The 26520-nt window shown below is 45.5% G+C and overlaps 2 protein-coding genes across 2 annotated transcripts in view; one reads left to right on the top strand and one right to left on the bottom strand.

Moving 5' to 3' along the window:
* Copa (coatomer protein complex subunit alpha) overlaps nucleotides 1–8416 on the bottom strand; it is a 42109-nt gene extending 33693 nt beyond the window's left edge. The window contains exons 1-3 of the mRNA XM_021197906.2: nucleotides 8006–8416; nucleotides 2968–3081; nucleotides 1641–1714 (exon numbers count right to left, since the gene is read on the bottom strand). Of these exons, the coding sequence (XP_021053565.1) occupies nucleotides 1641–1714; nucleotides 2968–3081; nucleotides 8006–8045 (228 nt within the window). The 5' untranslated portion in view covers nucleotides 8046–8416. The remainder of the gene's footprint in view (nucleotides 1–1640; nucleotides 1715–2967; nucleotides 3082–8005) is intronic.
* Ncstn (nicastrin) lies at nucleotides 8169–24783 on the top strand. The gene is made up of 17 exons (XM_021197907.2): nucleotides 8169–8356; nucleotides 9685–9789; nucleotides 14981–15104; nucleotides 15716–15837; nucleotides 16443–16588; nucleotides 17954–18104; nucleotides 18310–18419; nucleotides 18636–18788; nucleotides 19325–19429; nucleotides 19568–19645; nucleotides 20750–20922; nucleotides 22011–22113; nucleotides 22219–22314; nucleotides 22572–22659; nucleotides 22903–23057; nucleotides 23303–23515; nucleotides 24079–24783. The coding sequence occupies exons 1-17, from the start codon at nucleotides 8275–8277 to the stop codon at nucleotides 24199–24201; spliced, it is 2127 nt and encodes a 708-aa protein (XP_021053566.1). The 5' UTR covers nucleotides 8169–8274; the 3' UTR covers nucleotides 24202–24783.
* Nucleotides 24784–26520: the final 1737 nt, after the last annotated feature.

Below are 26520 nucleotides of genomic sequence, written 5' to 3'. Positions count from 1 at the left end.
AAAAAAAAAAAAAAAAAAAAAAAAAAAAAAAAAAGAATTACAGACATACATACCCAGGTTTATATGCTGCTGAACTTTGTGAACACTAGATAAGAATTCCACGTAAATGAGCCACACCCTCAGCCCTGTCATCTGTATTTAGAAGTCTGCTGCTGCTGCACTGCCTTTTACTTTTATTACAGTAAGTCGTCACAGAACTGCCTCCGTCCTATTTAATATCTCGCCTGAGAGTAAGGCGCTAGGATTATTAATGAGCTCCTAACTAGGCAATCGAAAGGGTTCTTCTTAGTCTGTCATTCTGACCACTCTATCTTTCCTGAATTTCCTTCCTCCTTGGCATCTTAGAAGGTTTGCTTTTCCTTGGTTTATCTCCAAACTATAAAATTACTCTTTCCTGTATCAATGCTTCTTTTCCCCTTTAGAGTTCGTGTTTAATAAAGATAAAGATATGTTTTGTTTTGTTTTGTTTTGTTTTGTTTTGTTTTGTTTTGTTTGAGACAGGGTTTCTCTGTGTAGCCCTGGCTGTCCTGGAACTCACTCTATAGACCAGACTGGCCTCAAACTCAGAAATCCGCCTGCCTCTGCCTCCCAAGTGCTGGGATTAAAGGCGTGCGCCACCACCGCCCGGCAATAAAGATACCTTAATGTAGACTTAAGCACAAGGGTTAAGAGAAAGAGAGGTACTCAGAAGAAAGGAAGACACTACCAAGAGCATGAGCATAGGCTTCTCAAAGAGAAGTCCCAGAATGTAAGACATACCCACATGTGGGCATGGGCTCCTCAAGGGAAAGCTCTCTCTCTCTTTTAAGATGATCATTTACCCGTTATTCAAACTGTTTCCTGTGCAGCATCTTCTACACTATGACTTTAGCTCCCTCTTTGACAAATCCCAAATATCTTCAGTGAGTCTCTTAGGAACCTCAAGCATATCAGAGCCAATGTGGAATTATCCATTTCCCCCAAACTCCAGAAAACTGTATCTACTTCAGCTTTGTCTTTCCAAGTTAACAACATCCTCTTAGGGCTGGGGATATAACTCAGTGGTAAAGTACTCACCGAACACATGAGGCCCTAAGATCAACCCCCAGCACTGAGGGGAAATACAGCAATGGTGTCTCATCCACTTTTCTCCCTATCCCTCCAGCATTCATCACAAGTACCCACTCTTGCTTAAGCTTTCCTCTCTACTCAGATGGTATTGCCCAAGTTCAGGCTCTGCTCATTTGCCAACGCATTTATAAGACAATTTTCTTACGGGTATCTACGTCTCTAGACCTTCCCAACTCATCCAATACCAACTGGAGATTCTCAAACACACCCAGCTATGCCACGGCCATCTCTGTACCTGGACTGTTCTTTGAGTATTTATTATTATATTATTCACCAATCTACACATATTATGTGAGTGTACATTTATCCTTTGTATTAAAGTCTCTTTGAAAACAGAATTCACTTTGTATTTATCTTTCAATTCCCACACAGTAAGCTTCTAATATACAATAAATGTTCAGTAAGCATAATGTTAGAAGTCTAAGTTTGTACACATGAATTCTCCTGTCTTTCAGTTCTTTCCGTAATTCTCAAACCTTACCACCACATTCTCCTAGTTATTATTCCCAGCCATGACAGATTCCCTGTACCTTAATCTTATAGTCATCGCCTCCAGAGACGAACAGTGGCTGCTGCTTATGGAAGTCAATGCCACGCACTGGACCTAGGGAAGGAGACAGGCAATGTCCGGTAAGGAAGGTTATCCTCTAACGTCTTTGTCAAAGGCATTTTAAAAAATGATTTATTTGTGTGTATGTGATTGAGTGCACATGTGCAGGTCAAGAGAGAAGCTGCAGTCAATTCTCTCCATCTACCATGTGGGTCCTGGGCATGGAACTAAGGTATCCAGGCTTGGCAGCATTGCTTTATTCTGAGCCACCTCACCAATTCCTGCTATGGTTCTTTTTCTTTTAAACAAAAGCACAAATCCACTTTATATATTTTTCTTTAGTTTAAATCCAGGATGGGTACAGCATCACCCATTGGACAAACTCTCTGTCCCATGGCTTTCACAAGAAGGTTGTGGTTTGTGCCACATTCTGTTTCTCTGTTTCTCTGGCTAGAGTTACTTTCTCTGGATCACTCTGGTTGTGTTTGGTTTGCCTCCAGGAGTCCCTGCACTGTGTTTTGCTTTATACACATACACACACCTCTTGCCCAGGTAGAGCTCTGTTTCATCTCAGGCATAAACCTTCAGTTTCAAGAAGAGCTGTGTGCTCTCTCTGGTTTCAGAGACCCCACTCCTAGCTAGCAAACATGGCCTTGCACCACAGCCTTCCAAATATTTTTGCTTTTTAGAAGTCTTGTTCCCAGCAGGCCTCCATAGACGCACTAATATTATTATTTTTCTCCCTCTCCTCCTCCTCCTTCCTCTTCTTCTTTTTCCTCATCTTCATTTTTTTTTTTGTTGTTGTTGTTTTTTTGAGACAGGGTTTCTCTGTGTAGCCCTGGCTGTCCTGGAACTTACCCTGTAGACCAGGGTGGCCTCAAACTCAAGACCAGGCCTGCCTCTGCCTCCTGAGTGCTGGAATTAAAGGTGTGTGTCACCAACACCTGGCCCTAGTAAAACTCTTATTTGTAGTTTTTGTCTGTTTCTATCCCCTTTTACTTCCACATTCTTTACTTTTAGGGGAAATCCTTATCAAACTAGGATTCTTATTTGGGGAATGATAAATATTTGCCCTTTAAGAAAAAATTTGCTTTTATTTTGTATATGTCCATGTGCACATGTGTTTAAGTGTCAGTGGAGGCCAAAAGAGAGTATCAATGCCTTGAGCATGTTCCAAGTGATTATGAGCTCTGGGTTGATATAGATATTTGAGTTCAGGGAAGTGCACTCAAGTCCTCTGAAGGGAACAGCTAGCACTTTTCACCCCTGAGCCATCTCTTTTCATTTTTCCATAGAAATTAACTTACCATCATGTTCATCAAATTTGTCAATTAGGGTGCACATTCGATAGTCCCATAACTGGATGACCCCATTGTGTAAACTGGTCAGGATCCAGGGTCTTTTGGGATGAAAACTAAGGCCTGGGGAAGGGAAAAAAAGCATAAAGTTATACAATGAGTTAAGGTCCCTGGTATCTTCTTTGTCATGTATGAAAAAAAGAAACAACTAGATTTAACCAGAGGCTATCTATCTATCCCTTCAACATGCTTGATAACTTTTTCCCTAATTTTTAAAGATGCATCTCTGTGTAGCCCTGGATGTCTTGGAATTTGCTGTAGACCACACTGGCCTTGAACTCACAGAGATCTGCCTGCCTCTGCCTCCCTGAGTCCTAGGATTAAAGGTGCACAGCATCACCACCTGGCTGACAACTGTCTTTTTATTGGATACCAAATACAGTATTTTTTTGGTTAGGTATTTTGTTAAATATTGTTAGGCTTTGTTCTGAGGTGCAACTTAGTTGGAATCAATAGATATAACTTGGTTTTATAACTGTGGGTTTACAGCTACCAGTAGAGTCTAGGTCTAACTTGGTCCACTGCTACGGGAAGACTCACCAGAGGGACTCAATAGGATGCTCAATACTACCAAGCAATCTGCTTTTCTTGTAGAAGCAGAGACTATTTCTATCTAGCCTTATGTGAACTCCAAGGAAAATTGCTTTCTCTTTTTATTTAAAAATTACTATTAAGATTTTTTTAAATTATTTTTTTAACGATGTGCAGGCTTGTGTCTATGTACAGGTATGTACATATGAGTGCATGTATCTATGAAGGCCAGAGGTGTTGAATACCCTGAAACTGGAGTTACAGGTGGTTGTGAGCCACCTGGCATGACTTCTGGAAACTCAATTTGGGTCCTCTGGAAGAGCCACAAGTGCTCTTAACCACTAAACCATCTCTCTAGCCCTCAATTATTAATTTTTCTTTATAAGAAAAGACAGACCTCACTCTTATGTCTAGGCTGGTCTCAGAATCACAATCTTCCCACCTTAGTCTCCCAGTCTGAGGATTTTAGGTATGTACAACTACCATAACTACCTTTTAAGTTTTTAAATGTAAATTTTATGTGTATGGTATTTTGCCTGCATGTGCTCATGTGTGCCACATGCATGCCTGGTGTCTGCAGAAGACAGAAGAGTGTCAGATCCTTTGGAAGTAGAGTTGCCAACGGTTATGAGCTAACATATGAATGCTGAGACCTGAACCCAGGTCCTCTGCTAGGACAGCAAGTGTTCTTATCCACTGAGCCAGCCCTCTGGGCCCACAACTACCTTTTGATGTTTTTTTTCCTCCTAAATTTTGGATATTTTTCATGCATGAATGTACCTATCAATACTCTGACTCAAGGGAACCCATACAGACTTCCAGCGCTCTCCCTTTTCTGGGATTTTCCAAGCATACTTTAACCATCTTTGTTGCCCCAAATGCTCAGCTCTGCTCCTCAGCTGGACCACAGGGTTCTTCCCTCCCTCTTCCTTCACTGCAGCCTAGAGTCTCTCTCTAAGCACTAACCTAAACAAATATAGGATCCATCCTGTTTATATTCCTTCCCTCAAGAAATAATTCCCAGTACTCTTTACCAACCAATGTCTAAAACCATTGTAGTTTTGTTTAGATGTTTAGCAATTTAAGGCAGGAAAACAAATCTAGTCCTTGTTACTCCATCAGAATGACAAAAGGAAATACTACAAGAAAGCACTGTTAACAGTCTGAAGTGTGCTGTTCAGGTTTTTAGTGCAGGTACATATACACACATGCCTTATCATTTTGTGAACATGGAATTATACCCCTTTCTCACATAAATATATGACATAAACCTTTTTACACTTCATTTAACAGAAACTCATTCTTTTTTATAGCTGTAAGGAACAACGGTACTACACTTAAAATTTTTAATGACACTTATTTACTATGTGTGCACGACAAGTTTTCATGTGGGCACACACGAGCCATAGTGCATGTGTGCAGGTCTGAGAACAACGTGCAGGTGTCAATTACCTCCTTCTACTGTATGACATGGGCCCTGGAGACTGGACTCAGGGCATTAGGCTTGGTGGTAAGCACTAATCACGGAGTCACCTCACAGGTCTATCACATTTTAGGCTGTTTTGGAGATGGACACTGACTTCAGTGGAAGAAGGCTGGCTTGTCTAGCTTTGCGTATGATCACTAGCATGCACACATACAAGCTGGGCAAGGTACTACACACCTGTAATGCTGCATCTGGGAGGTTGAAACAGAAACACTGAGTTTGAGGCTCACATGGGCTATTTAGTGTGACACTGTCTTTAAAAAATAAAACAATACAACCACCACCACCACCACCAACAACAACAACAAAATCCTTACTCTTAGAATACATTTAAATTTCACTTTTAGTTTCTGGCTATAAAAAAGATCTACTGAAGGCAGGTGGTGGTAACACACACCTTTATTTCCTTGTGAGGCAAAGGCAGGCAGATCTCTGAGCACGAGGCAAGCCTGATCTACACAGTAAGGTCCAGGCAAGCCTGGAACAGAGAAATCCTGTCTCGGACAAAAAACTAAAACAAAAACAAACAAACAAAAAAACAACCTACAAACAAAGAGGTCTACTGAAGGTATTTCTATAGATAATCTTGGCCAATTGGTTTAATAGTGCTTTAGGCTAAAGACTTGAAAAATAAACGGTTACAAGACAGAACATGTACATTAAAAATTCTGTGTTATGGGCTGGTGAGATGGCTCAGTGAGTAAAAGCACTGACTGCTCTTCCAAAGGTCCAGAGTTCAAATCCCAGCAACCACATGGTGGCTCACAACCATCTGTAACGAGATCTGACTCCCTCTTCTGAAGTATCTGTGAAGACAGCTACACTGTACTTACATACAATAAATAAATAAATCTTTAAAAAAAAATTGTGTTACAATTATATATGTTGTATCTAAAGGCAATGGCACACATGTATGCGAAGCAGCTTTCTCTTTCCATCGTGTGGCCAAGCCTTGGTGACAGGCACCTTTACCCTCTTAGCCACCTTACTGGCTACATTTAATGTTTTGGTAATTTTTTTTCAAGTTTTTTCAGAGTTAAGGTTTCTCTGTGTAGTCCTACCTGTTTAGAGCAGGCTGGTCTCAAACTCAAGATATCTGCCTGCCTCTGTGCCACCACACCAGGAATCTTTGGGCTTTTCACAACATGCTGTCTAGGCTGGTCTCAAACTTGCAGCAACTGTCTTGCCTTAGTCTCCCATGAGCTGGGATTACAGGTGTGAGTCACATCTAACTCTGGTAGCTAGTCCTTAGTTGTAAAAACATTATATGAATATACTCTAATAGCAAGTCAATGAAGGCACTATTTTGCATGATGTTTCTTCTATTTATATGGTGGACTGTTAACACCATCCTGTGGAGCGGGCAGTTGTGACCCACATGTCATGAGTGATGGGAACTAAACTCTGTGCGGACAGTATGCCCTCTTCACTGATTCAGCACTCTTAATGAACTCTCAAATACTGATTTCCCCAACCCCTTTCTAGTGCCCAAGAAGAAATCTGAAAAGAGCTCATAGAAAAATGAAGACTCATTTCAACTACTCAAATACCAGAAACTGGTTTTTGTTTGTTCTTTTTATTAAGTACATGCACAGGTGAGTTCAGGTGCCCACAGAGCCCAGAAGAGGGGTCAGGTCACCTGGAGCTGGAATCACATAGGGAACCAAACTCATGTCCTCTAAAAGAACAGTAAATCTTGGTAATCGGGCCAACTCTGCAGCCTTAGAAGCTTTTTTTTTAGAATAGAATCTCAGTGTGTAGCTTTGATGGGCTTGCCACTTGATATGTAGACCAGGCTGGCCTCCAACTCACAGAGATCCACCTGCATCTGGCTCCTGAGTGCTGGGATTAGAGCCACCATGACTGGCACCAGACATAATTCTTTTCTTCTTTTTTTTTTGCCATTTTGAGACAAGGTCTCTCTATGTAACCCTGGTGGTACTAAGAATTCTTACTGGCACCCTTTATGATCAAATTTCCCATGACACTTAGAAACTGCAGAGAATATAGCCTCACATTAAAGAGCCTCCAGTTTCTGAATTACTAAGTCTGGACAGGCACTATTACAAACACAGTTAATATACTTTCTCATTTTAATTCTCTTTATAAGAAAAATGTTAATTATTCCTATTTTTAAAGACAAGAATATAGAGATTTAGAGATAGTAAGCAAGCCTCCTAAGGCAGCTTGTTAGTAGATGTTTCAGAATTCCTAAGCAAGTCTGATTGACTCCAATAAACAAATTCTAAACCACTTCACTATAACGCATAGCATGAAATAGTCCAGATATATTTTTTATCAGATTTCCTAGACTTAATTTTTCTAATATCGACCATTTTCAAAGAGTATGATCTCAGGCCTTTGTCTTTCGAGACTTATTACCAAAAATTTAACTGTTTACCTGGTATTCAAATCTAATAGAAAGCATCTTGCATTTCATCGGACAATCTTACCAGGCTCGGGACTTGATGGGGCAGTAGGCCTCCATTCTCTTACTCCAAATAGGCCAAAACTAACTAACTAAATAATAAAGTCCAGCGGAAGCACTGGACATCGAAATGGTGCAGACGGGCTACTGGACTAGCCAGTGCCAGAAGCTGAGACTCAAACCCCAGAAGTACTCCATACAACCTGGTCATCAGAAAGCATCCAAGTCACAAGGCCTTAAGAACAGAACGAGCTGGCACACACCCCCCCCAGAAGAGGTGGCTGGAAGGAGTAGGGAGCGGGTCGAGGGTTAGGCTCTCCTACCAGGCAGAAACGAACCACGACACGCGAAGTCCCAGGACACACGAATGAAGCAGCGCGGACTGCAGACGCCACTAACCCTAACCCGCTCCCTCGGTTACTCCTCCGGGTTCTTCCAGGAGGCCCGACTCGGTCAGCGAGTCCTGCCATTCTCTCTTCCTTGGTGACAGCACTCTGTCCCCCACCCCCCACCTCCACTGTTCCCCGTTTCTTCCCCACTACCTTTGACCCGCGCGCTCTTCGTCTCGAATTTGGTTAGCATCCTTCAGGCTTCGGGCTCCCAGGTCGGGTTAGCGGGTCCCGCCGCTCCCGGTGGCACTCCCAAGGCTTCCACGTCAGCTACCCCCGGGTCGCGGCTCCCGGAAGCTGCTAGGACATAGAACTTCCGGCCTCTGGAGGCGCGGGGCCACAGAGACGATGCCAGCGGAAGCCTAGAGAGGCCGCTACGCGACTGGAAGGGACCTGAGGCTTCCGCCCAGCGGAGAGGCAAGATGGCTACGGCTAGGGGCGGCTCTGGGCCTGACCCAGGAAGTCGGGGTCTTCTTCTTCTGTCCTTTTCCGTGGTACTGGCAGGTGAGGTCACCCCACCCCGGAGCTCTGGTCTTTAAGAGGAGCCGTCCGGAATGGCTAGTGCAGGCATTGCCCTTCTGGTTCCGATTGCCCCTCTGTCCCCCGCCCTGGAAATCCTTCTTGTCTTTCGTTCCCATGACATAAGTTCCTCCTCTGCCTGGACCTGCATTTCTTCTCTCCCGAGGCACCGTCGTTTCACTTAGTTCTCTCCAGCCCTTTTCTGGGTTTCCAGCCTGATTCTCTTCAACCTTCCTCGCATGCCTTGTTCTCTTTAAAGCCCAGCCACCCCACCAGTCACCAAAAGGGACAGGCACGAAAAGCTCAGCCCCCTTCCTCCGGTTTAGTATGTTTGAGATCAAAATAGTCTCGTTTCGTGGTCTCTGTGCAACGTTGAAAAAAGGAGAGCCCCAGTTTCCTCCTGTTGGTTCCAGCCTAACTAAATTTGTGTTCCTTGCTCTCTTAGTTTACTAAAGTGAGCCGAACTTAAAGCTTAGCTGCTTTAAACTGTTAAGAGGGAAGTAATGATTCAAGGAATCTTAGATGTTTAATGTATATGAATATTTTCTTTTTTCCAATCTACTGTCTATTTAGTGATCTTTCAATTATGAATTACAATCAGTAACATACCTGTAATTATAGTGTGTTCAACTAAGAGTTAAACAAAGCTATAATATATATATATACATACACACATACATGTATGTATATGGCTTTCTAGTTAAGCCCTGAAATGCAACCATTTCCTTGTATAGCCATGACTGTCTTTCTCAACATTCACATTGCTTTTGACTAGCTTCAAGGGAGGAACTGTAGCTGTCCCATACTCTAAGTGTTCGGGCAAATGGTCTGATGTTTCATTAACTGAACAGGTGTGTGGCATAAGGTTTCTCCTTCCAGGTCTGTTCAGATTCTTAGGTAGTTTTTGTTGTTAATGCTTCTCTTTGTTTGGTTTTGGTAATCTATATTCTTAGACCAGAGCTCTTTTGGTAACTAATTAGTAATGTACATGCAAGCTAAAAAAAGCAGACTTGTTTACCCCTGAAGTTGGACGCCGGCACATCTGAAGTCAAAGACTTGACAATCATCTTTTAGCTTTATAGTTAATCGATCGTCATGGAGTCTAACAACTTTCTAAAATACACAGCTAGGTACTCTTTACAATACTTATGTTCCAATAATGTGGCCAAGAAGTGAAAAGAATGATCATTAATCTCATGTTAGACAGTGTGGTCGTGAATGATTTACCTAAACCATGAATCGAGCTAATGATGATAGAGGCTAATACCAAATTATCTTTCACTTTTTCCTAATACTGTTTATCTTCTGGTCAGGACTGTGTGGGGGAAACTCAGTGGAGAGGAAAATCTACATTCCCTTAAATAAAACAGCTCCTTGTGTCCGCCTGCTCAACGCCACTCATCAGATTGGCTGCCAGTGTAAGTTGGAATTGGAATTTGTATTTGTGGTCATTAGTAATTCAGTTTGTATCCTGGATTCTCAGAAATCCTCATAACCTGCTTAGGAGTCTTGGCATTCAAATTGGAGTGTATGTGTAGGAGGTGATTATCACCTGTCAAACCAGGCAAGATAATTAATAAGAGCTGAAACTTAGTAAATGCTGTTTTCAAGTGTGCATTTTATTATTGCCTCTGCAACAATCCTTGTTATTAACATTGTACAAATGACGAAACTAAAACTTGAGAAAATCTGTTAACTTTTCCCAGCAGAATCATGCTAGTAAGAAACCAAGCTAGGAGCTGAAGCTTGTGGGATTCTCAGCTGTCTTACCACAGAGTTCTCTAAGGGAAAAGAAGTCCCATAGTCTACGGAGTCAAGTCATCACTCTGCCCTCTGAGGGATCTGTTTTGAACCAAAATGACCCTTTTTCCCCCTTTTGAGACAGACTCTTGCTAGGTAACCCAGGCTGACTTTGGCCCTCTGCTGAGTTCTGGGACTACAAGTATGTGCTGCTGTTTGCTGAGTTTTGTGCCAAACATGGGCTACTATTTGCTATTGTTGTTATGTTGTGATGCTGTTGATTGAACCCCTACCTTCGAGCTAGTATCCCCAAACCCCCAAGTCAGCCTCTTCAAGAGCGATAAACTAGTTGAAGCAAAGATGTGCTAAGTAGGGCTAGAGAGAGAACACAGTGATTGAGAGTGCTTGCTGCTCTTGGAGCACTCACATGGTAGCTCTCCTCCATCCATCACTCCAGCTCCAGGAGTTCTGATGTTTCTAATCTCCACTGATACAGGCACCAGCATGCACATTACATACATGCAGGCAAACACTCACACACAAAAATATTCTTTAAATTATTTTTTATTTTAATTTTCTTAAACCACCTAAGGGCTGGGGGCATGACCCAGTAGGTAAAAGCGTTTGGGCATGCATGACAATCTGAATTTGAATCTCTCTAACTCACATTTTTTTAAAAAAGCTATAGACATAACATGACTTAGAATTCTAGCGCTTCTGTGGAGAGATGGGAGGCAGAGACAGAATACCTGGTTACTTATAGGTCAGGTGGACTGTTGTATACAACAGAAAAACAAAGAGATCCTGTCTCAGACAAGGTAAAAGACAAGGAAAGAATATGTATCTGAGATTGTCTTCTGGCGGGCATTCGCATATAGGAACGTTCACACAAATACACACAAATGCCAAATAAGGGCTGGGGGTGTAGCTAATTGGTAGCGTGCATTCCTAGCAAATACACAGTCCTGGTTTCAGTCCCCAGCACCATATAAATTGTATACAGTGGCACTGCCGTAATCATAGCACTCAGAGGGAAGTTGCTGTCTGCCAGGTAGTTGCAAGGAAAAAAATGAATGAAGTATTTGGAGTTATCCTTGTGCTTTGTAAATGTGTTACAAAACAGAATACCACAACAACACTACCATCCTCAACACTGTATAAATTGCTGGAAATGTAGCTCAGTGGGGGAGCACTTGCACAAGGCCCTGAATTCAGCCTCTGGGTACTATACATATTAAAGAAATAAAATAAAAATCACAGCTTGTTTTCTGCTGTCATCAGATTTTAGTCTTTTACAGATAGTAGCTCTGTGAGGATATAATTTTGCAGATAAGCAAGGTCTGATCTTGGCTTTATCATCAAATTGGTCACTTCTGAATCTTAGTATCGTTTTAATAATGGCTGTAATAGTGATGCACGAAGCTAAACGTCAATCGAGTGCTTTTTCTCTTTTTTCTTTTTTTTCCTTTTTGTCTTTTTTCTGTTCTTAAGACAGGATCTCATTATATAACCCAGGCTGGTCTTGAACTTCTAAACATCTTGCCTCAGACTCACTAATGCTGAAATTGCAGGCATGGTTGATTCCATTCCTGATTCAAACACTTTTTAAGTAAATGTTTGTTATTGCTGTGGAATAAAATGTCCAACAGTATTATGTGATTGCCAGGAGCCTTCCGTCTTGGTAAGAAGAAACCCAGTTCCAGAAAAGCAGGGAATTTGCTCGGGGAGGTGGGTACTTTCCACCTATACTTCTGTGAGCTGTAATACAAGCTGATTGTTCCATTATCCTTGTACAGGAAGCACTGCAAGTCGATTCACTGGTTTCAAACAGCCTTAAGGTTTTTGTTGGATTTAGTTATATTGGAGTTGTATAAGTTGGATATAACTTATATCAGTTACTTATATCTGAGTTGTATAAGGTGGATATAACATATCAGTTACTTATATCGGAGTTGTATAAGTTGGATATTACTTATATCAGTTGCTTATATCTGAGTTGTATAAGTTGGATATAACTTATATCAGTTGCTTATATCTGAGTTGTGGATGAAGGAGAAGCAGATCCAGGACAGGCTGAGATCAGACCTGACTAAGGACCCCATCATCCTGAAGCTGGGCTCTAAAGACTCCCGGAGAAGAGTAATTTCACTGCAGGTTCTTTAAGCAGCCCTTGGGAAGCAAAGCGGTAGCCTCTAGAGATAAAGCCTAGGCTGGTGCAGAGAGGAAAGGGGAGGGGAGGGGCGGGGCTGGACTCTGGCCATTTCCTCATGAGGATCTTGTTTCCTTCTCAACCTACTTACTTATGAGTCTTGTTTCAGCATATCTGTCCATTCCTTCACAGGTAATGCCCTTTTTAATTAGGGTTGGGAAACATAATGAAACTAAAAAAGAAAAACAAAAAAAAACCAAAACAAAACAGAATAGAACTCTGGATTTGACTTTCTGATTATAGTGACCTACTTGTATGGATCCTTAAAAGTGCTCAAAAACTTTGTTTTTCCTCCCTCCACCCCTACTGTCTAAGGTGATAGGGATAAGAAAGCTGTTTCTTGCTGTAGGTCCAGTGAAAGCAAACATGTTACTTAAAACTATGTAATCACCAGGAGGGGTGCAGATGGAAATCTAGGCTTTTCTAGTTCAGAGTTACGGTTTGTTTCCTCCCTGCCCTCCCTGGCACTGAACTTACCATCATTTATTTATTTTTAACTCACCACATTAGCTTTTCTTATGTCTTAAGAGCTTTAGCAAGTATTATTTTCTTCTTTTTATTGTTGTTTTTCTTAAAACCTTTGTTAGTATCCTGATTTTAACTAAAGCTGTCCCAGGCTCTGCTATTCTTCCATATTTTATTATTGCCACAGATATTAAGTTAAGTATTTACTGTGCCTACACCATAGGCAGATGTTCTAGACCCTTCTGCTATATTTACTTTTTATTAGATCACCTGGGAGAAGAATTCTATTTGGTTAACGATTGTGAAGTACTTGATTTTTTTTAAAGATTTATTTATTTATTTTATGTAAATGAATACATTGTAGCTATACAGATGGTTGTGAGCCATTGTGTGCTTGCTGGGAATTGAACTCAGGACCTCTGCTCGCTCAGGCCCCTCTCACTTGAGCCCAAAGATTTATTTATCATTATATGTAAGTACACTGTAGCTGTCTTTCGACACATCAGAAGAGGGCATCAGATCTCATTACGGATGGTTGTGAGCCACCATATGGTTGCTGGGATTTGAACTCAGGACCTTTAGAAGAGCAGTCAGTGCTCTTTACCTGCTGAGACATCTTACCTGCCCTAATTGATGGTTTTTAATCTTCTGTAAGTTACAAGTATTTTAATGCTGTGGTCTAGAAGCCTAGTTCTCAAGTCTGATTGTGTATATTGAAGAATTACATATGGTAATTTTAGAAAATGCATGTATCAGCCAGGCAGTGATGAATGGCACACACTTTTAATCTCAGCACTCAGGAGGCAGGGGCAGGTGGATTTCTGAGTTCGAGGCCAGCCTGGTCTACAGAGTTGAGTTCCAGGACAGCCAGGGCTACACAGAGAAACCCTGTCTCGGAAAACAAAAGAAAAAAAAAAAAAAAAAAAGGAAATGCATATATCCAGGCCCCATCAAGAGAAAGCCCAAGCATTTTCTAAAGTTGTGGCTAGAGTACAGCTCTCTGGTAATGGGTTATTGTATACCAGGCCTTTGACTGGGTCCCTAGCACTGAAAAGGTGGAGCAAAGAAGACCTTCCATTGTGGTTCTATCCCACAGTCTGTGTTGAGGACCGGTATCTAAATACATCTTGAATAGCACATCACAGTCTTCAGTGAGGAGAAAACTCTCAGGGAGATCCTAGGATGTCTCCACATAGTTCCCTAGAGTCTCGGGATAGTATGTTAAATTCCAGACATACTGGACTGTGGCTTGTCAGTCCTCTAAGACAGTATTTCCCAGTCTTGGCCACATCATGAGATGTGTAGAATGATATAATTTAGCATCCTAAATTATTCATAGGCTATTCTGTGTAACTAAAGCCTGTACTCATTTGGACAACTCAGGGTCTTTGAAATCTTAGATCAAGAAAGAACTCTGTGATTATCAGCACATCTTCAATCCATTCGAGGCCAGAGTTGGGGAACTCTGCTCTAGAGAACTCAGAGTTCTAGATAAAAATCACCTAAAACCAACCAGGAGCAAATAGAGATATTCCCAAATGAGGCTGGAAAATGGTGATCCAAGAAAGATTAAGGCCACGGAATCTATGGCTTTTCAAAGGAAGGTCAAAGCTGTAACTCTGGGTGGGAAATGCAGAATCTGACATTTTCTAGAGGAAAATGCAGATTTTCTAATGTTGTAGAATCTTGTGTATATAGGTAAGTGTTGGAATTGGGCAGAAAAGGTGAAAATTGCAGAGCCTTTTCAGCATCTAGTAAAAGGCCATTAGGTCAGCAAGGTGGCTATGAGCATAAAGTGTTGGCTATAATGACCTGATGACCCAAGTTCAAACTTAACCATTTTCCAGAAAGACCTCTAATGAATCCACTCGGGCTTCTGCTCTCCTTTTCTTCCTATGATGGAGCTGGGGTAGTGCAGCTCTTCACGTCTAGAAGTGGCAGTGTTTACCCTAATACTTTATGACATCTTTAGAGATAAAAGATCTGCAGAAGCTGGATGTGGTGCCCTTGAATCGCAGGACTTGGAAAGCAGAGGTAGGAGGATCACTGCAAATTCAAGGCCAACCTGGTTTACACAGTCAATTCAGGTCAGCCAGGGTTACATAGTGAGACAATATTTTTTTTTAATAAAAAAAAAAAAATCTGCAGACTTGTCAATTGTGGGAGCTTTAATATGACCCATTCTGTCCTGGCAGCTTCAATTAGTGGGGACACAGGGGTCATCCACGTAGTGGAGAGAGAAGATGACCTGAAGTGGGTGTTGACCGATGGCCCCAACCCCCCTTACATGGTTCTGCTGGAGGGCAAGCTCTTTACCAGGTAAGAACTGGGTGTGTCGGGGGCTGGTGAGATGGCTCAGTGGGTAAGAGCACCCGACTGCTCTTCCAAAGGTCCAGAGTTCAAATCCCAGCAACCACATGGTGGCTCATAACCATCCGTAACAAGATCTGACTCCCTCTTCTGGAGTGTCTGAAGACAGTTACAGTGTACTTACATATAATAAATAAATAAATCTTTAAAAAAAAAAAAAAAAAAAAATTTAAAAAAAAAAAAAAAAAAAAGAACTGGGTGTGTCTTCCTGGGATTGTATGGAAAGAAAGAAAGAGTTGGTCCTTGTACCAATGAGTAGCAACTTCTGTTGCTCTAGCCTTGATAGGGGACAGGAAGCAGGGTTTATATTCAGAAAAAAGGAGATGCCATCAAAAGGAATCCTCTTCTATCAAAATTAGACTTTCAGGGAAGGAGTGTGCAAAATCCCTCAGGTAGATGACACACTGAACTCAGGTCGGACCGTAGTCCCGACTCAGAAGTTAAGCCCCAACAAGAGAAAAAGTAGTTCTGAGTCCCTAATTCTCCAGTTGTTTCCATCCTGAGTATTAATCTGTCTTGATACCTTCCTGTCTTCTTTCATGTCCTTCTCTCCATCCTAGAGATGTAATGGAGAAGCTGAAGGGGGAAACCAGTCGAATTGCTGGTCTTGCCGTGACCCTAGCCAAGCCCAACTCAACGTTAAGCTTCTCTCCTAGTGTGCAGTGCCCAAATGATGGGTTTGGTAAGAACCTCAAAAGGTCCTGAGAACCTTCTGTTGTTCAAGACTGATCGTTGCTCCAGGGGCAGGGGCAGGGGCAGGGGCAGGGGCAGGGGCAGGGGCAGGGGCAGGGGCAGGGGCAGGGGCAGTCCACACATGTCTGTGTGGACTGGGAACAACTGTTATGTCTCTGCTCCCACACTCCACCCTCACCCTTTTTTGCTCAAATACTGAATCTGCCAGCCTAGACTGTGCTAGTACCTGTTTCTCTGTTTTGGCAGGATTGGTGGTAGATTTATGACTGCTTCTTAGAGTTGCTGCCTCCTCTTGTACTCTTAGCTTCAGGCCAGTGATATCCTAATCTTCCCACCTCTCCCGGTCTTTAAGTACTTGGTACTCAGTAAACCTCCCTACACTGCTCCTGCCTCCCACCTCTCCCAGTCTTTAAGTACTTGGTACTCAGTAAACCTCCCTACACTGCTCCCTGCCTCCCACCTCTCCCGGTCTTTAAGTACTTGGTACTCAGTAAACCTCCCTACACTGCTCCCTGCCTCCCACCTCTCCCGGTCTTTAAGTACTTGGTACTCAGTAAACCTCTCCCTACACTGCTCCTGCCTCCTTTCCTCCAGGTATTTACTCCAACTCCTATGGGCCAGAGTTTGCTCACTGCAAGAAAACACTGTGGAATGAACTGGGCAATGGCTTGGCTTATGAAGACTTTAGTTTCCCCATCTTTCTTCTTGAAGATGAGAACGAAACCAAGGTCATCAAGCAGGTACTGCCTCTGCCAGCTCAGGCAGTTCCCGTGAGAAAGGGGAGTATTGTCATGTGCTCGTGTCGTTTGGGGAGAGGCTTGTTCTGCTCCTACACACCTTGAAAAATGGCTCCTCAAAACAGCCAAGGAGCTTGGGCAAGTGTGGTGGTGCATGCCGCATAAGCCAGGAGGTAGAGACACAAGTGTCAAGGCAGCCAGGCTGCGTAGCAAGGCCCTGCCTCACAAACAAACACCAACTCAGAAGTTCATTACCTACTGTCCTGGTGTTTCCCTCAATCATGTCTTTCTTGTCTGGTATTATAGTAATGAAAGCTTTAGACTGTCAGAAATACACGGAAGAAGAATATGAAACAAGGTGTTCAGCCCTGGCTAAGCACCAGATAAAAAGAACATTGGACCAGGCATAGGCAGCAAGATTGCTGAAAGTCCAAGGCCGTTGTTCTAGGCCAGCCTGGGCAACAGAGTGAGAACAAAACAAAACTAGACAGAGAGAATTAGACTAGGAGTTGAGTTTAGCAAATCCCCGAGGTTCTGTGTGTGAGTATGGTGTGTGTGTGTGTGTGTGTGTGTGTGTATACGTGTGCACATGTATGTACTTGTGTATACATGTGCGTGCATGGAAACACAGTGTCATGGCCAGAGGAGGACCTCAGATGTCCTGCTCTCTCACTGTTCACCCTACTCCCTGAGACCCTGACTCCCTGGACCTCGGCTGTCAGCCAGCAGGCACCTACACTCAATCCTCTTGTCTCCCATCGTTGCTGGGGTTGCAGGTGCGTGCTTGGCTTTCCTGGGGCTCGGATTGGAACACAGCTCTTCATGTTTGCCTAGCAAACACTCTTACCCACCGAGCCATCTCTCCAGCCCCTAGGATCAGTTGTTGACAGCTCTAATTGGTCCTGCTCGTGTCTAGTCTAGCTTCTTCATGTTGAGATCAGTTAAAAGATCTGTCTTTAGAGTGACAAGATGAGTTGCTGGTCGAGCTGTTGTGAATTGTGATTTCTTATTTCTAGCTGGTGCTCCTTATATCAAGACACACTAGACGCAGTGGCCAAACCCAGGCATGGTAGCGCACACCTACTGTCACTGCTCGGGAGACCGAAACAGGATTATGAGTTGGGGCCATTGTAAACTGTTAGGGATAAGTTTATCTGTTCCCACCAATCTCTTGAGTCCATACCATTTGTACTGATTGAGGAATTTTTCTCTTTGACCTTATATGGTTATCCCAGGACACCTGTAGCTTGGGAACTTATGTCTCCCAAAAGGGAGTGACTTAAGAATGGAGCTGGGCCTTCCTCTCCCTGGAAAGCCAGAGAGGGCCTCCACAGCTAGCGGTCTCAGTGGGGTCCATCTCCTCTCCAGTGCTATCAAGATCACAACCTGGGTCAGAATGGCTCTGCACCAAGCTTCCCATTGTGTGCTATGCAGCTCTTCTCACACATGCACGCCGTCATCAGCACTGCCACCTGCATGCGGCGCAGCTTCATCCAGAGCACCTTCAGCATCAACCCAGGTAGGCAGCTCCAAGCTGTGCAGGTAGATCCAGGCAGCAGGCACCGGCCGGGTGGGAGAGTTGTGAAGGGAGCCAGAGCTAGATCAGTTGAAGGTGGAGAGATGGCCCTGGGGTATATGAGGACCAGTCTGAGGCATCTTGAAGGCCTTCTCCATAACTACCCTCTCCCTTAGCCCTATTGATCTCTTGTTTGTGTCCCACTCAGAAATCGTCTGTGACCCCTTATCCGACTACAACGTATGGAGCATGCTTAAGCCTATAAATACATCTGGGGGACTAGAACCTGACGTCAGGGTTGTGGTTGCGGCCACACGGGTGAGTTCTGTCCCTCTGCAGCATACCTTTAGGTATCTGATTTCAGAGTGAACGTACTGGGAGCCGGGAAAGGAGCGGGAGCTGGGCTGTCGGACTCCTTAGCTCTAATACTTGTCCCAGCACACGTGCATTCTCTTGAAGCAGAAGGGTCTTGGGCTTGGCTCCGATGATCTGGTTTTAAAGTGTACCACCCTTTCCTATCTTCTGCTGTTCCAGCTGGATAGTCGGTCCTTTTTCTGGAATGTGGCCCCAGGGGCAGAAAGTGCTGTAGCCTCCTTTGTCACTCAGCTGGCCGCAGCTGAAGCTTTGCACAAGGCACCTGATGTGACCACCCTATCCCGAAATGTGATGTTTGTCTTCTTCCAGGGGGTAAGGGCTTTCTGCCTAGGGCGTGATGACAAAGAAGGGGATGGTAATGGTGGGAGAGGAATTATTGATCTGAGCTGTTAATCAGAGTTTCTGCATGGGTCTCTCTTTTTCGCTTTGAAACCCCCCCCCCTTTTTTAGGAAGCTTCTATTTACTGAAATTATGTTTCGTTTCCTCCCTATGTTGATAAGCTTTATTTGAGGCTTCTTTTCATGTTTATTGTCCCAGTCCCTGTGGTGTGACAGCCTGGCTGTAGTATAAGGTAATAGCAGCCAGAACTGTGGAGAGTAGAAGAGTCTAGAAGCAAGTCTGTGACAGCTGGTGTTTGCTTTGAGCCTTCACAAAGGCTGCTCTCCCCATGTCTAGGCCCAAGAAATCCCATGGTGCATGAATTCCAGAGACAGCTGGTTAAGTTGTTGGTGGGGGATGGTAGAGCCCATGGCTGTAAGACGACTGGCGACTGAGATGACCCAAGAAAGCAGCCAGCTCTGTTGACCTCAGACTGCCCTTGGGAATCTCTCCTGTTTCCACCCCTCAGGAAACTTTTGACTACATTGGCAGCTCACGGATGGTCTATGATATGGAGAATGGCAAGTTTCCCGTGCGGCTCGAGAACATCGACTCGTTTGTGGAGCTGGGACAGGTGTGTGTCTTCCTCCACCCCGTCCTTCTGTGAGGCTTAGGCTCTCTGTTAGAGGGCCTGTGCTGCAGACACTCCCCATCCCTCCCCTTGACGTCTGTGTCCTAGACAGACCATACATGTTGCTCTTCATCTTCCCAGGTGGCCCTAAGAACTTCACTAGATCTCTGGATGCACACAGATCCCATGTCTCAGAAAAACGAGTCTGTGAAAAACCAGGTAAGTCACAGATGAGAGAACGCAGTGGTATCCCATTGGTTCCCTGGATTAGGTGGTTCTCTGTGCTCATTCAGTACCTGAGTACCACGTGCTCATGAAGGACAAGTGGGTGAGTACTTGCTCCTTTTTCTCTTTCTTTTTCTTTTCTTTCTTTTTTTTTTTTTCTTTCCTTTTCTTTTTTCTTTCTTTCTTTTTTTTTTTTTTTTTTTGGCTTTTAAGACAGGATTTCTCTGCATAGCTCTGGCTGTACTGGAACTGGCTCTGTAGTCCAGGCTGGCTAGAACTCAAGAGATCAACCTTCCTCTGCCTCCTGAGTGCTGGGATTAAAGGTGTGTGCCACTACTACCCAGAGTGACTTGTTCCTTCTATTCTTGCTGTTCCATGGACCCAGGTTGTCAAGGCTACCTGCTAGAGTCCTGCCTGCCTTAGACTCTTGTCCAAATTGCCCTGCACTTTATTGGTGGGGCACTGGCATATATGTATAAACATGTCCCCACATGTATGTGCACCACATGCATGTCTGGTGCCCATGGAGGTCAGAAGAGGGCAGATCCCTTAGCAGCGGAATTACAGATACTTATGAACCACCATGTAGTACTGAGGATCAAACCTGGGTCCTCTACAAGAGCAACAAGTGCTCTTAACCGCTGAGCCATCTCTCCAGCCAGTGCCTTCTCTTTCCTCATGCATAGTCAAGGCTCTTACTGCCTTCCTACCCATGCAGCTGCAAGCCTGCCTTTTTCCTCGGAGCGCTCCTGTTGCTGCTCCAGTCCTCGCTGTCATCCCTGCTCTGGAGTCCTGTAGCACTTAGAGAGTTCCTTACATATTTGGCATTCCATTTTTGATTGCCCCCTTCGGTTCCGCACAACAAATGATGTGTGAAAGACCTACCAAGGATAAGGCTGAGTCCTGAGGACAGAGCTTGTCTATAGATGTGGAAAAACCAGGCCTCTTTGTGCCTTAATCTCCTAACATGGAAACTATAGGAAGTTCAGAGAATCTTGTCTAAACTGTTAGAAGACGGTCTAGGAGAGCGCAAGGCTACGAGAGCCCTCCTGCCCCTGCGCCCCACCTCCTAGCAGTCTGCTTCTGTGACGTCCTCAGGTGGACAATCTTCTGGCCACTCTGGAGAAGAGCGGTGCTGGTGTCCCTGAAGTTGTCCTGAGGAGACCAGCCCAGTCCCAGGCCCTTCCACCTTCGTCTCTACAACGATTTCTTCGGGCTCGAAACATCTCTGGCGTGGTCCTGGCTGACCACTCTGGCTCCTTCCACAACCGGTGAGTCACCTGGCCCTGTATCCTCTTTGTTTTCAGAGGAAGTCTATTCTGTAGTGTGGAGGAAGAATGCTGTCTTCTCCCACCCCAGACACTGCCTCCAAAAACTCCCAGGAAGTTTGGATTCTTTCTGTAGTAGCCAATTCACAGAAGGCCTGGAACCCTGGTCCTTAACCTCCAGCACCTCCTGGTACAATCACCCTCTGTGATGGTCCCCTTCTCCCAGGTTCTCTTGGCACCTGAGTTCCCAAGGACTCCATAGAGGGCATCATATCAAGCCAAGGCTTGGGAGATGGAGGGTAGTGTCTTGACTGGAAGACAAGAGTGGTCCCTCTCTGGGGACCACAAGCAGTGCTTTTACTTTGTAAAATGCGATGTGTTGTCACCCTGCTAGTTAACTCTCTCTGGTTCTGGATTCCCTCATGCCGCTCCTAACTTGAGGCCAGGGAGAACAGGGGACTTGCCACTCAGGCTAGATGGCTCTCTCCAGCCTCCTTGGAGCCAACTGAGCTTTTAAGCAAAAATGTTGTCACTGATTCTCTGACCCTACCAAAGATCCTTCCTCACTGTGTGAAGGGAGTGACAGTTGTGACAGTTCTAGATGACTGTCTGTTTTCTAAATCTTGTATGGTACTTTGAGGTAAGAGATAATTGCTTGTGTAGTTGACTCGGCTCTGTATGGGACAGGGGTTTATCCCTACATAAGGGACAGTTAAGTAGAAAAGCTAGGGGTGCTGTTTTAAAATCTCTCACAGTGATTTGATCCAGAGTATACTTATGTGGCTGTAAGCATGCCTGATCACTGTTAGCATTCATTAGAATGCTCATACAGGGTGGCATTTCCCTGGAAAGCCAGCCAGCCCAAACAATTAGAGTCTCCCAGTGCTTAGGGGCTGCTTATCTTTTATACTTTGTCCATCTGCAGGGGCTTCAAATTCCTTTACCCCACCCACAGTCCTGCTTCCCCATTTCCATACCTCTTTAATAATGGACCCTAATTTTCTTTCTCTTTTCCCACTGGACAATGAAGAGGAAGATAGCAAGTTCCCACGTGAAGGGTGTTTAGATAGTCACATTGACTTCCCTGACAGGTATTACCAGAGCATTTATGACACAGCTGAGAACATTAATGTGACCTATCCAGAGTGGCAGAGCCCAGAAGAGGACCTCAACTTTGTGACAGACACTGCCAAGGTAGCACTGACCTGGGCTGGGTGGGAACATGGGAAATGCAACAGAAATACAAGGGCAGTGCTGGGAGATGGCCGAGCATCCAGCCCTTCTCGTCCCCTGCTGTAGGCACTGGCGAATGTGGCCACAGTGCTGGCGCGTGCACTGTATGAGCTTGCAGGAGGAACCAACTTCAGCAGCTCCATCCAGGCTGATCCCCAGACAGTAAGAAAAGATGGGCTGCCCCTCTCCCCTATAGTCTGTGCCAACTTCCTAAACTTTGGGATTTAGCATGCCCCTTCATGCCTGCGAGGGTGATACCTCTGAGAGTTCTTGAGTGGGCTTTATCTACATCCTTGCAAGCGGCCACCATCTCCCAGCCCCGGAAGTAGAGTTCCTGTCTTGTAACTGGGCTCTGCTCGTTGTTTGCTTGGTCTTGTGGCAAGTTGGAGCATTTTCTTTTTTCTATGTCCCAATCCTAGGTTACACGTCTGCTATATGGGTTCCTGATTAGAGCTAACAACTCGTGGTTTCAGTCTATCTTGAAACATGACCTAAGGTCCTATTTGGGTAAGCATCTGCTGTGAGAAGGGCGATCCCTACCTGACAAACTGTGCAGAGAAAAGGGCATCATTTTGCTTTAATTTTTTTTCCTCTCTACTTTCTTTCCGCCTGTCTCCCTTCCTTTCTCTCGATGTTGTTTGGACCCTATTCTCCTAACGTGCTCCCTTCTGGCCAACACTGGGCTCTTTCTGTTCCCTCCCCACTTGTCCTCATGTACCAACTCCTCCTTCCCCTTTGGCCTGCAATCAGATGACAGGCCTCTTCAACACTACATCGCCGTCTCCAGCCCTACCAACACGACTTACGTTGTGCAGTATGCCTTGGCAAACCTGACTGGCAAGCTGACCAACCTCACCCGAGAGCAGTGCCAGGATCCAAGTAAAGTCCCAAATGAGAGCAAGGATGTGAGTGGCGGTGGGTGTCGGAGGTGTCCTGGGGCCTCTTTCCCTTGGAGAAGTTGGGGCTCTCCTGGGCAGATGCGGGATTGACACGGAAAGGCAGAGGGGTAGTCCTAGGAACTGGAGTGTTGTGGGATGAAGAGTTGCCAGCCAGTTGTTGGAGATGGTTGGAATATGGTACCAGAGGGGCACAGGGAGCAAGTAGAAGAGTGTCAGCTCAGCCCTTGTGCTGTGACCTGTCTCCCGTGCAGTTATATGAATACTCATGGGTACAAGGCCCTTGGAATTCCAACAAGACAGAGAGGCTTCCACAGTGTGTGCGCTCCACAGTGCGACTGGCCAGGGCCTTGTCCCCTGCCTTTGAACTGAGTCAGTGGAGCTCCACGGAATACTCTACGTGGGCCGAGAGCCGCTGGAAAGACATCCAAGCTCGGATATTCCTAATTGCCAGCAAAGAGCTTGAGGTAAGACTGGCCTGAAGGGAGGCGGTGTGGCCCCATGGCTCCTCTCCCGACCCTACCTCCAGTCTGTCAGGCTCCTTGCTGCTGTTTCTCATTTGTCCCAGATTGGTAGCAGAACCAGTGCAGTCTGTGCCGGCTCTGCCTGTGCCTCCCACTAGAAGTCTTCTCTACATCAGTAGCTTGAGTGCATACTTAGGAGAGCCCTGTTGGACCTAAGAAGGTCTTCTAGTCTCTCACTCCTGCCCAGCCTCTACTGTCTGACACAGCTGGGATGAGACAGTCAAATAGTTATTGAGTCAAATAGTTATAAGTAAGTCACAAACATCCGTAATACGTACAGTTCAATGCCAGACAACCAAAGCCATGGGTCCTACAAAGACCAGAGGAGATCCGGGCCTGCTGACTGGGAAGGTGCTGCCTGTGGTGCCTGTGGTGCCTGTGGCTGGTGCTTGTTCTTGGTGCTTGACTTTAGTGCCAGGATTGTGATGGTGTTTCTCCCTGAGTTACCTAAGGCTGTGGCCTTCTGAGAACGCTTTTCTTCCCTGCGCACACCTTCACCCTTACAGTTCATCACGCTGATCGTGGGCTTCAGCATCCTTGTCTTCTCTCTCATCGTCACCTACTGCATCAATGCCAAAGCCGACGTCCTGTTCGTTGCTCCAAGAGAGCCAGGAGCTGTGTCTTACTGAAGAGGACTCCAGCTCTCCTTGCCTGCTCTGAACTTTACTTCCCAGACCAGGTGTCTGGCTGCGAACAAACCACTAATTTGTCACTGGACTGTCTCTGGGCCTGCTTAGACCGGGATTGACACATAGACTGGAACTGTGAGTGGAGAGATGAATAAGTTGCCCCCCTCCTCAGCCCCCCTTTCCCATTTGTTTCTCCTTCTCTAATCCCAGGGACTTTGGTAAAGGCTTGCTGTTCCTGTCTAACTCCCCAGTTACCCACCCTCCTCTGCCCTTTCTCGGAATACCTCCTGTCCTTCCATCCTGCCCTGTACTGCCCTCTGACCCCACTGTTACCCAACCACCACCCCGCCCCCTGTCATCAGCCACCTGCTGCACCAGGAAGAGGGTGTGAAAGATTGTGTGTCAGCATTCACCTACCCTGAGCCCTTAGGGAAGAAATGGGTTGCCTGGCTGAGCCAGTGTCTCTTTCCCACTGTCCTTTCCCCAGGTATGCAGAAGGCATGTTAGTGTGGACATGCTGTTATCCCACCTCCAGCCCACAGTGCTCAGTTGTACTTTTTATTATTAAACTATAATTATCTATTTTTGTTGGGGGTTTTTCCTTTTTTTTTTTTGTAAATATATAAATAGCAAGTTTCATTAAAATTATGCAATACAGTTGTACTTGTTGTTTGGTCTTCTTCCCAGACCACCGTGTCCAGTGACCCTGGGCTAGAGCACAGTGTGTGCTGCTTTGCTGTCCATAGGGCAGGCAAAGTGAATAAGGGCTCTGACAGCCCCAGGCCCCTCTCAGGAGAGCAGCATTAGCGTTAGCATAGTTCCTGCATATTCCTTCACTCTAAGCAGGTACGGAGATGAAGCACACACGGCCCTTCAGCCTTGGAGTGATTGGGGCTGGAGTAAGAAACAAGGGGAGATTTATGAGTAGATATGACATTTAGGGTAATAGATGGAAGCTTTGTGATGCACTCCTTCTGAGACTCAGGGCACTGGAAGTGACCAAGAGTCAGGATTTACAACTCCCCACATGCAGAAACACATGGCACATGTTTGCAAGTTACCTGGTGTGCTTGAATTGCGAGGATGGGCATGAGGTGATGAGGCAGGGGATGAGGTGGGGGCCACACCCAAAGATGCTTGGACTGGCATGCTAAGGAGTTTGAGCCATCTGTTAAAGAACGCACATTTTGTAGGTGACTATGGGAGTGGTTTGGGACTGCTTTAGAAAGAGCCTCAGCTCTTGAATAAAGATGCCCCGTGTTTTCATGGAGGCAATGTTGTATAGTAGAGCCGAGCTGCAAGTGAACGTGGGCGGGCGGAGGCCGAGTCAGCTGAGGGCAGGGGGCGAGAGCCAGCAGGAGTAGAATCCTAAGCAGGGCCTTCTTTCGATGTGGCCGGGAGGCTGTTGCTCACACATGCCTAGAAACCAGCAGAGATGGAAAGCACAGCTGGCTGTTTGCACAGTTCAAACACTCCTTGTTCCTTGGTTTAGCCATTCACCTTCTCTTCTCGAGAGTCCTGCTGAGAGGAAATGGTTTTTCTCTGGCTTTCTCTCCAGGATCCCTGGAGGAGGCATGTTTGGGGTTCTGAGATAGGAAACGTACCCTGCTGCTTCCCCCCCAAGCCCCCAGTTGGAGCTGGGAAGGCTGTGTGTTACGCTGGCACTGGTGGGAGCCGAGCACAGCTGCTGCCATAGACTGGGCCAGCTCCATGCCTCCCTCGGCCAACAGGTCTCCCAGCGGACTGAACAGTAAACTCCCTCATCCTGCTGGCAGCTTCAGGAAGCGCGGACGGACGTGGCTGGGTACCAGAGAGGGGGCTCAACAGAGAAACAGAGGCTTTGGGCAGAGTCAAGGGATCTGGGTGGGTAAGAAAAAAGAAGAACACAGAATACGAGCTTGTCTTCTGTCTTCCGTGCTCCCTAACTCCGTACTGCACCACTGCCTACTCCACACCAACCCTCCCCACACAGCCCCTGCCAACAGCAGCAGAACCCAGTTCCTGGGCTTTGCAGAAGTCAGGCTCCATAGAAGGAGCACAGCCACCGAGGCGCTGACGCCTCCTCTCAGAGCGGGATGCTAGCCCTAACAGCCTGCAGCATCTTAGGGGCCACAGACTTGGTAATGCCCTGGCTTTCCTTTGTCCCCCAGACAGGCCTCACCACCCCGGGCCTTCTGAAATATTTCCTTTCTAGCCCCTTTCCGTTCCCCAAGGGCTTCCCTCCTGCCCTGCTCTTGCTGGGTCATATTGGCCCTTTTCTTCCAACCCAGCCAGAAAGTGGAGTGAATCCCCACCGAAGTCTCAGTACCGCCTCACTAC

This window comes from Mus pahari, chromosome 5, assembly GCF_900095145.1.
Source record: "Mus pahari chromosome 5, PAHARI_EIJ_v1.1, whole genome shotgun sequence".
Classification (NCBI taxonomy): Eukaryota; Metazoa; Chordata; class Mammalia; order Rodentia; family Muridae; genus Mus; species Mus pahari.
This window is presented reverse-complemented; position numbering and strand designations above follow the sequence as displayed.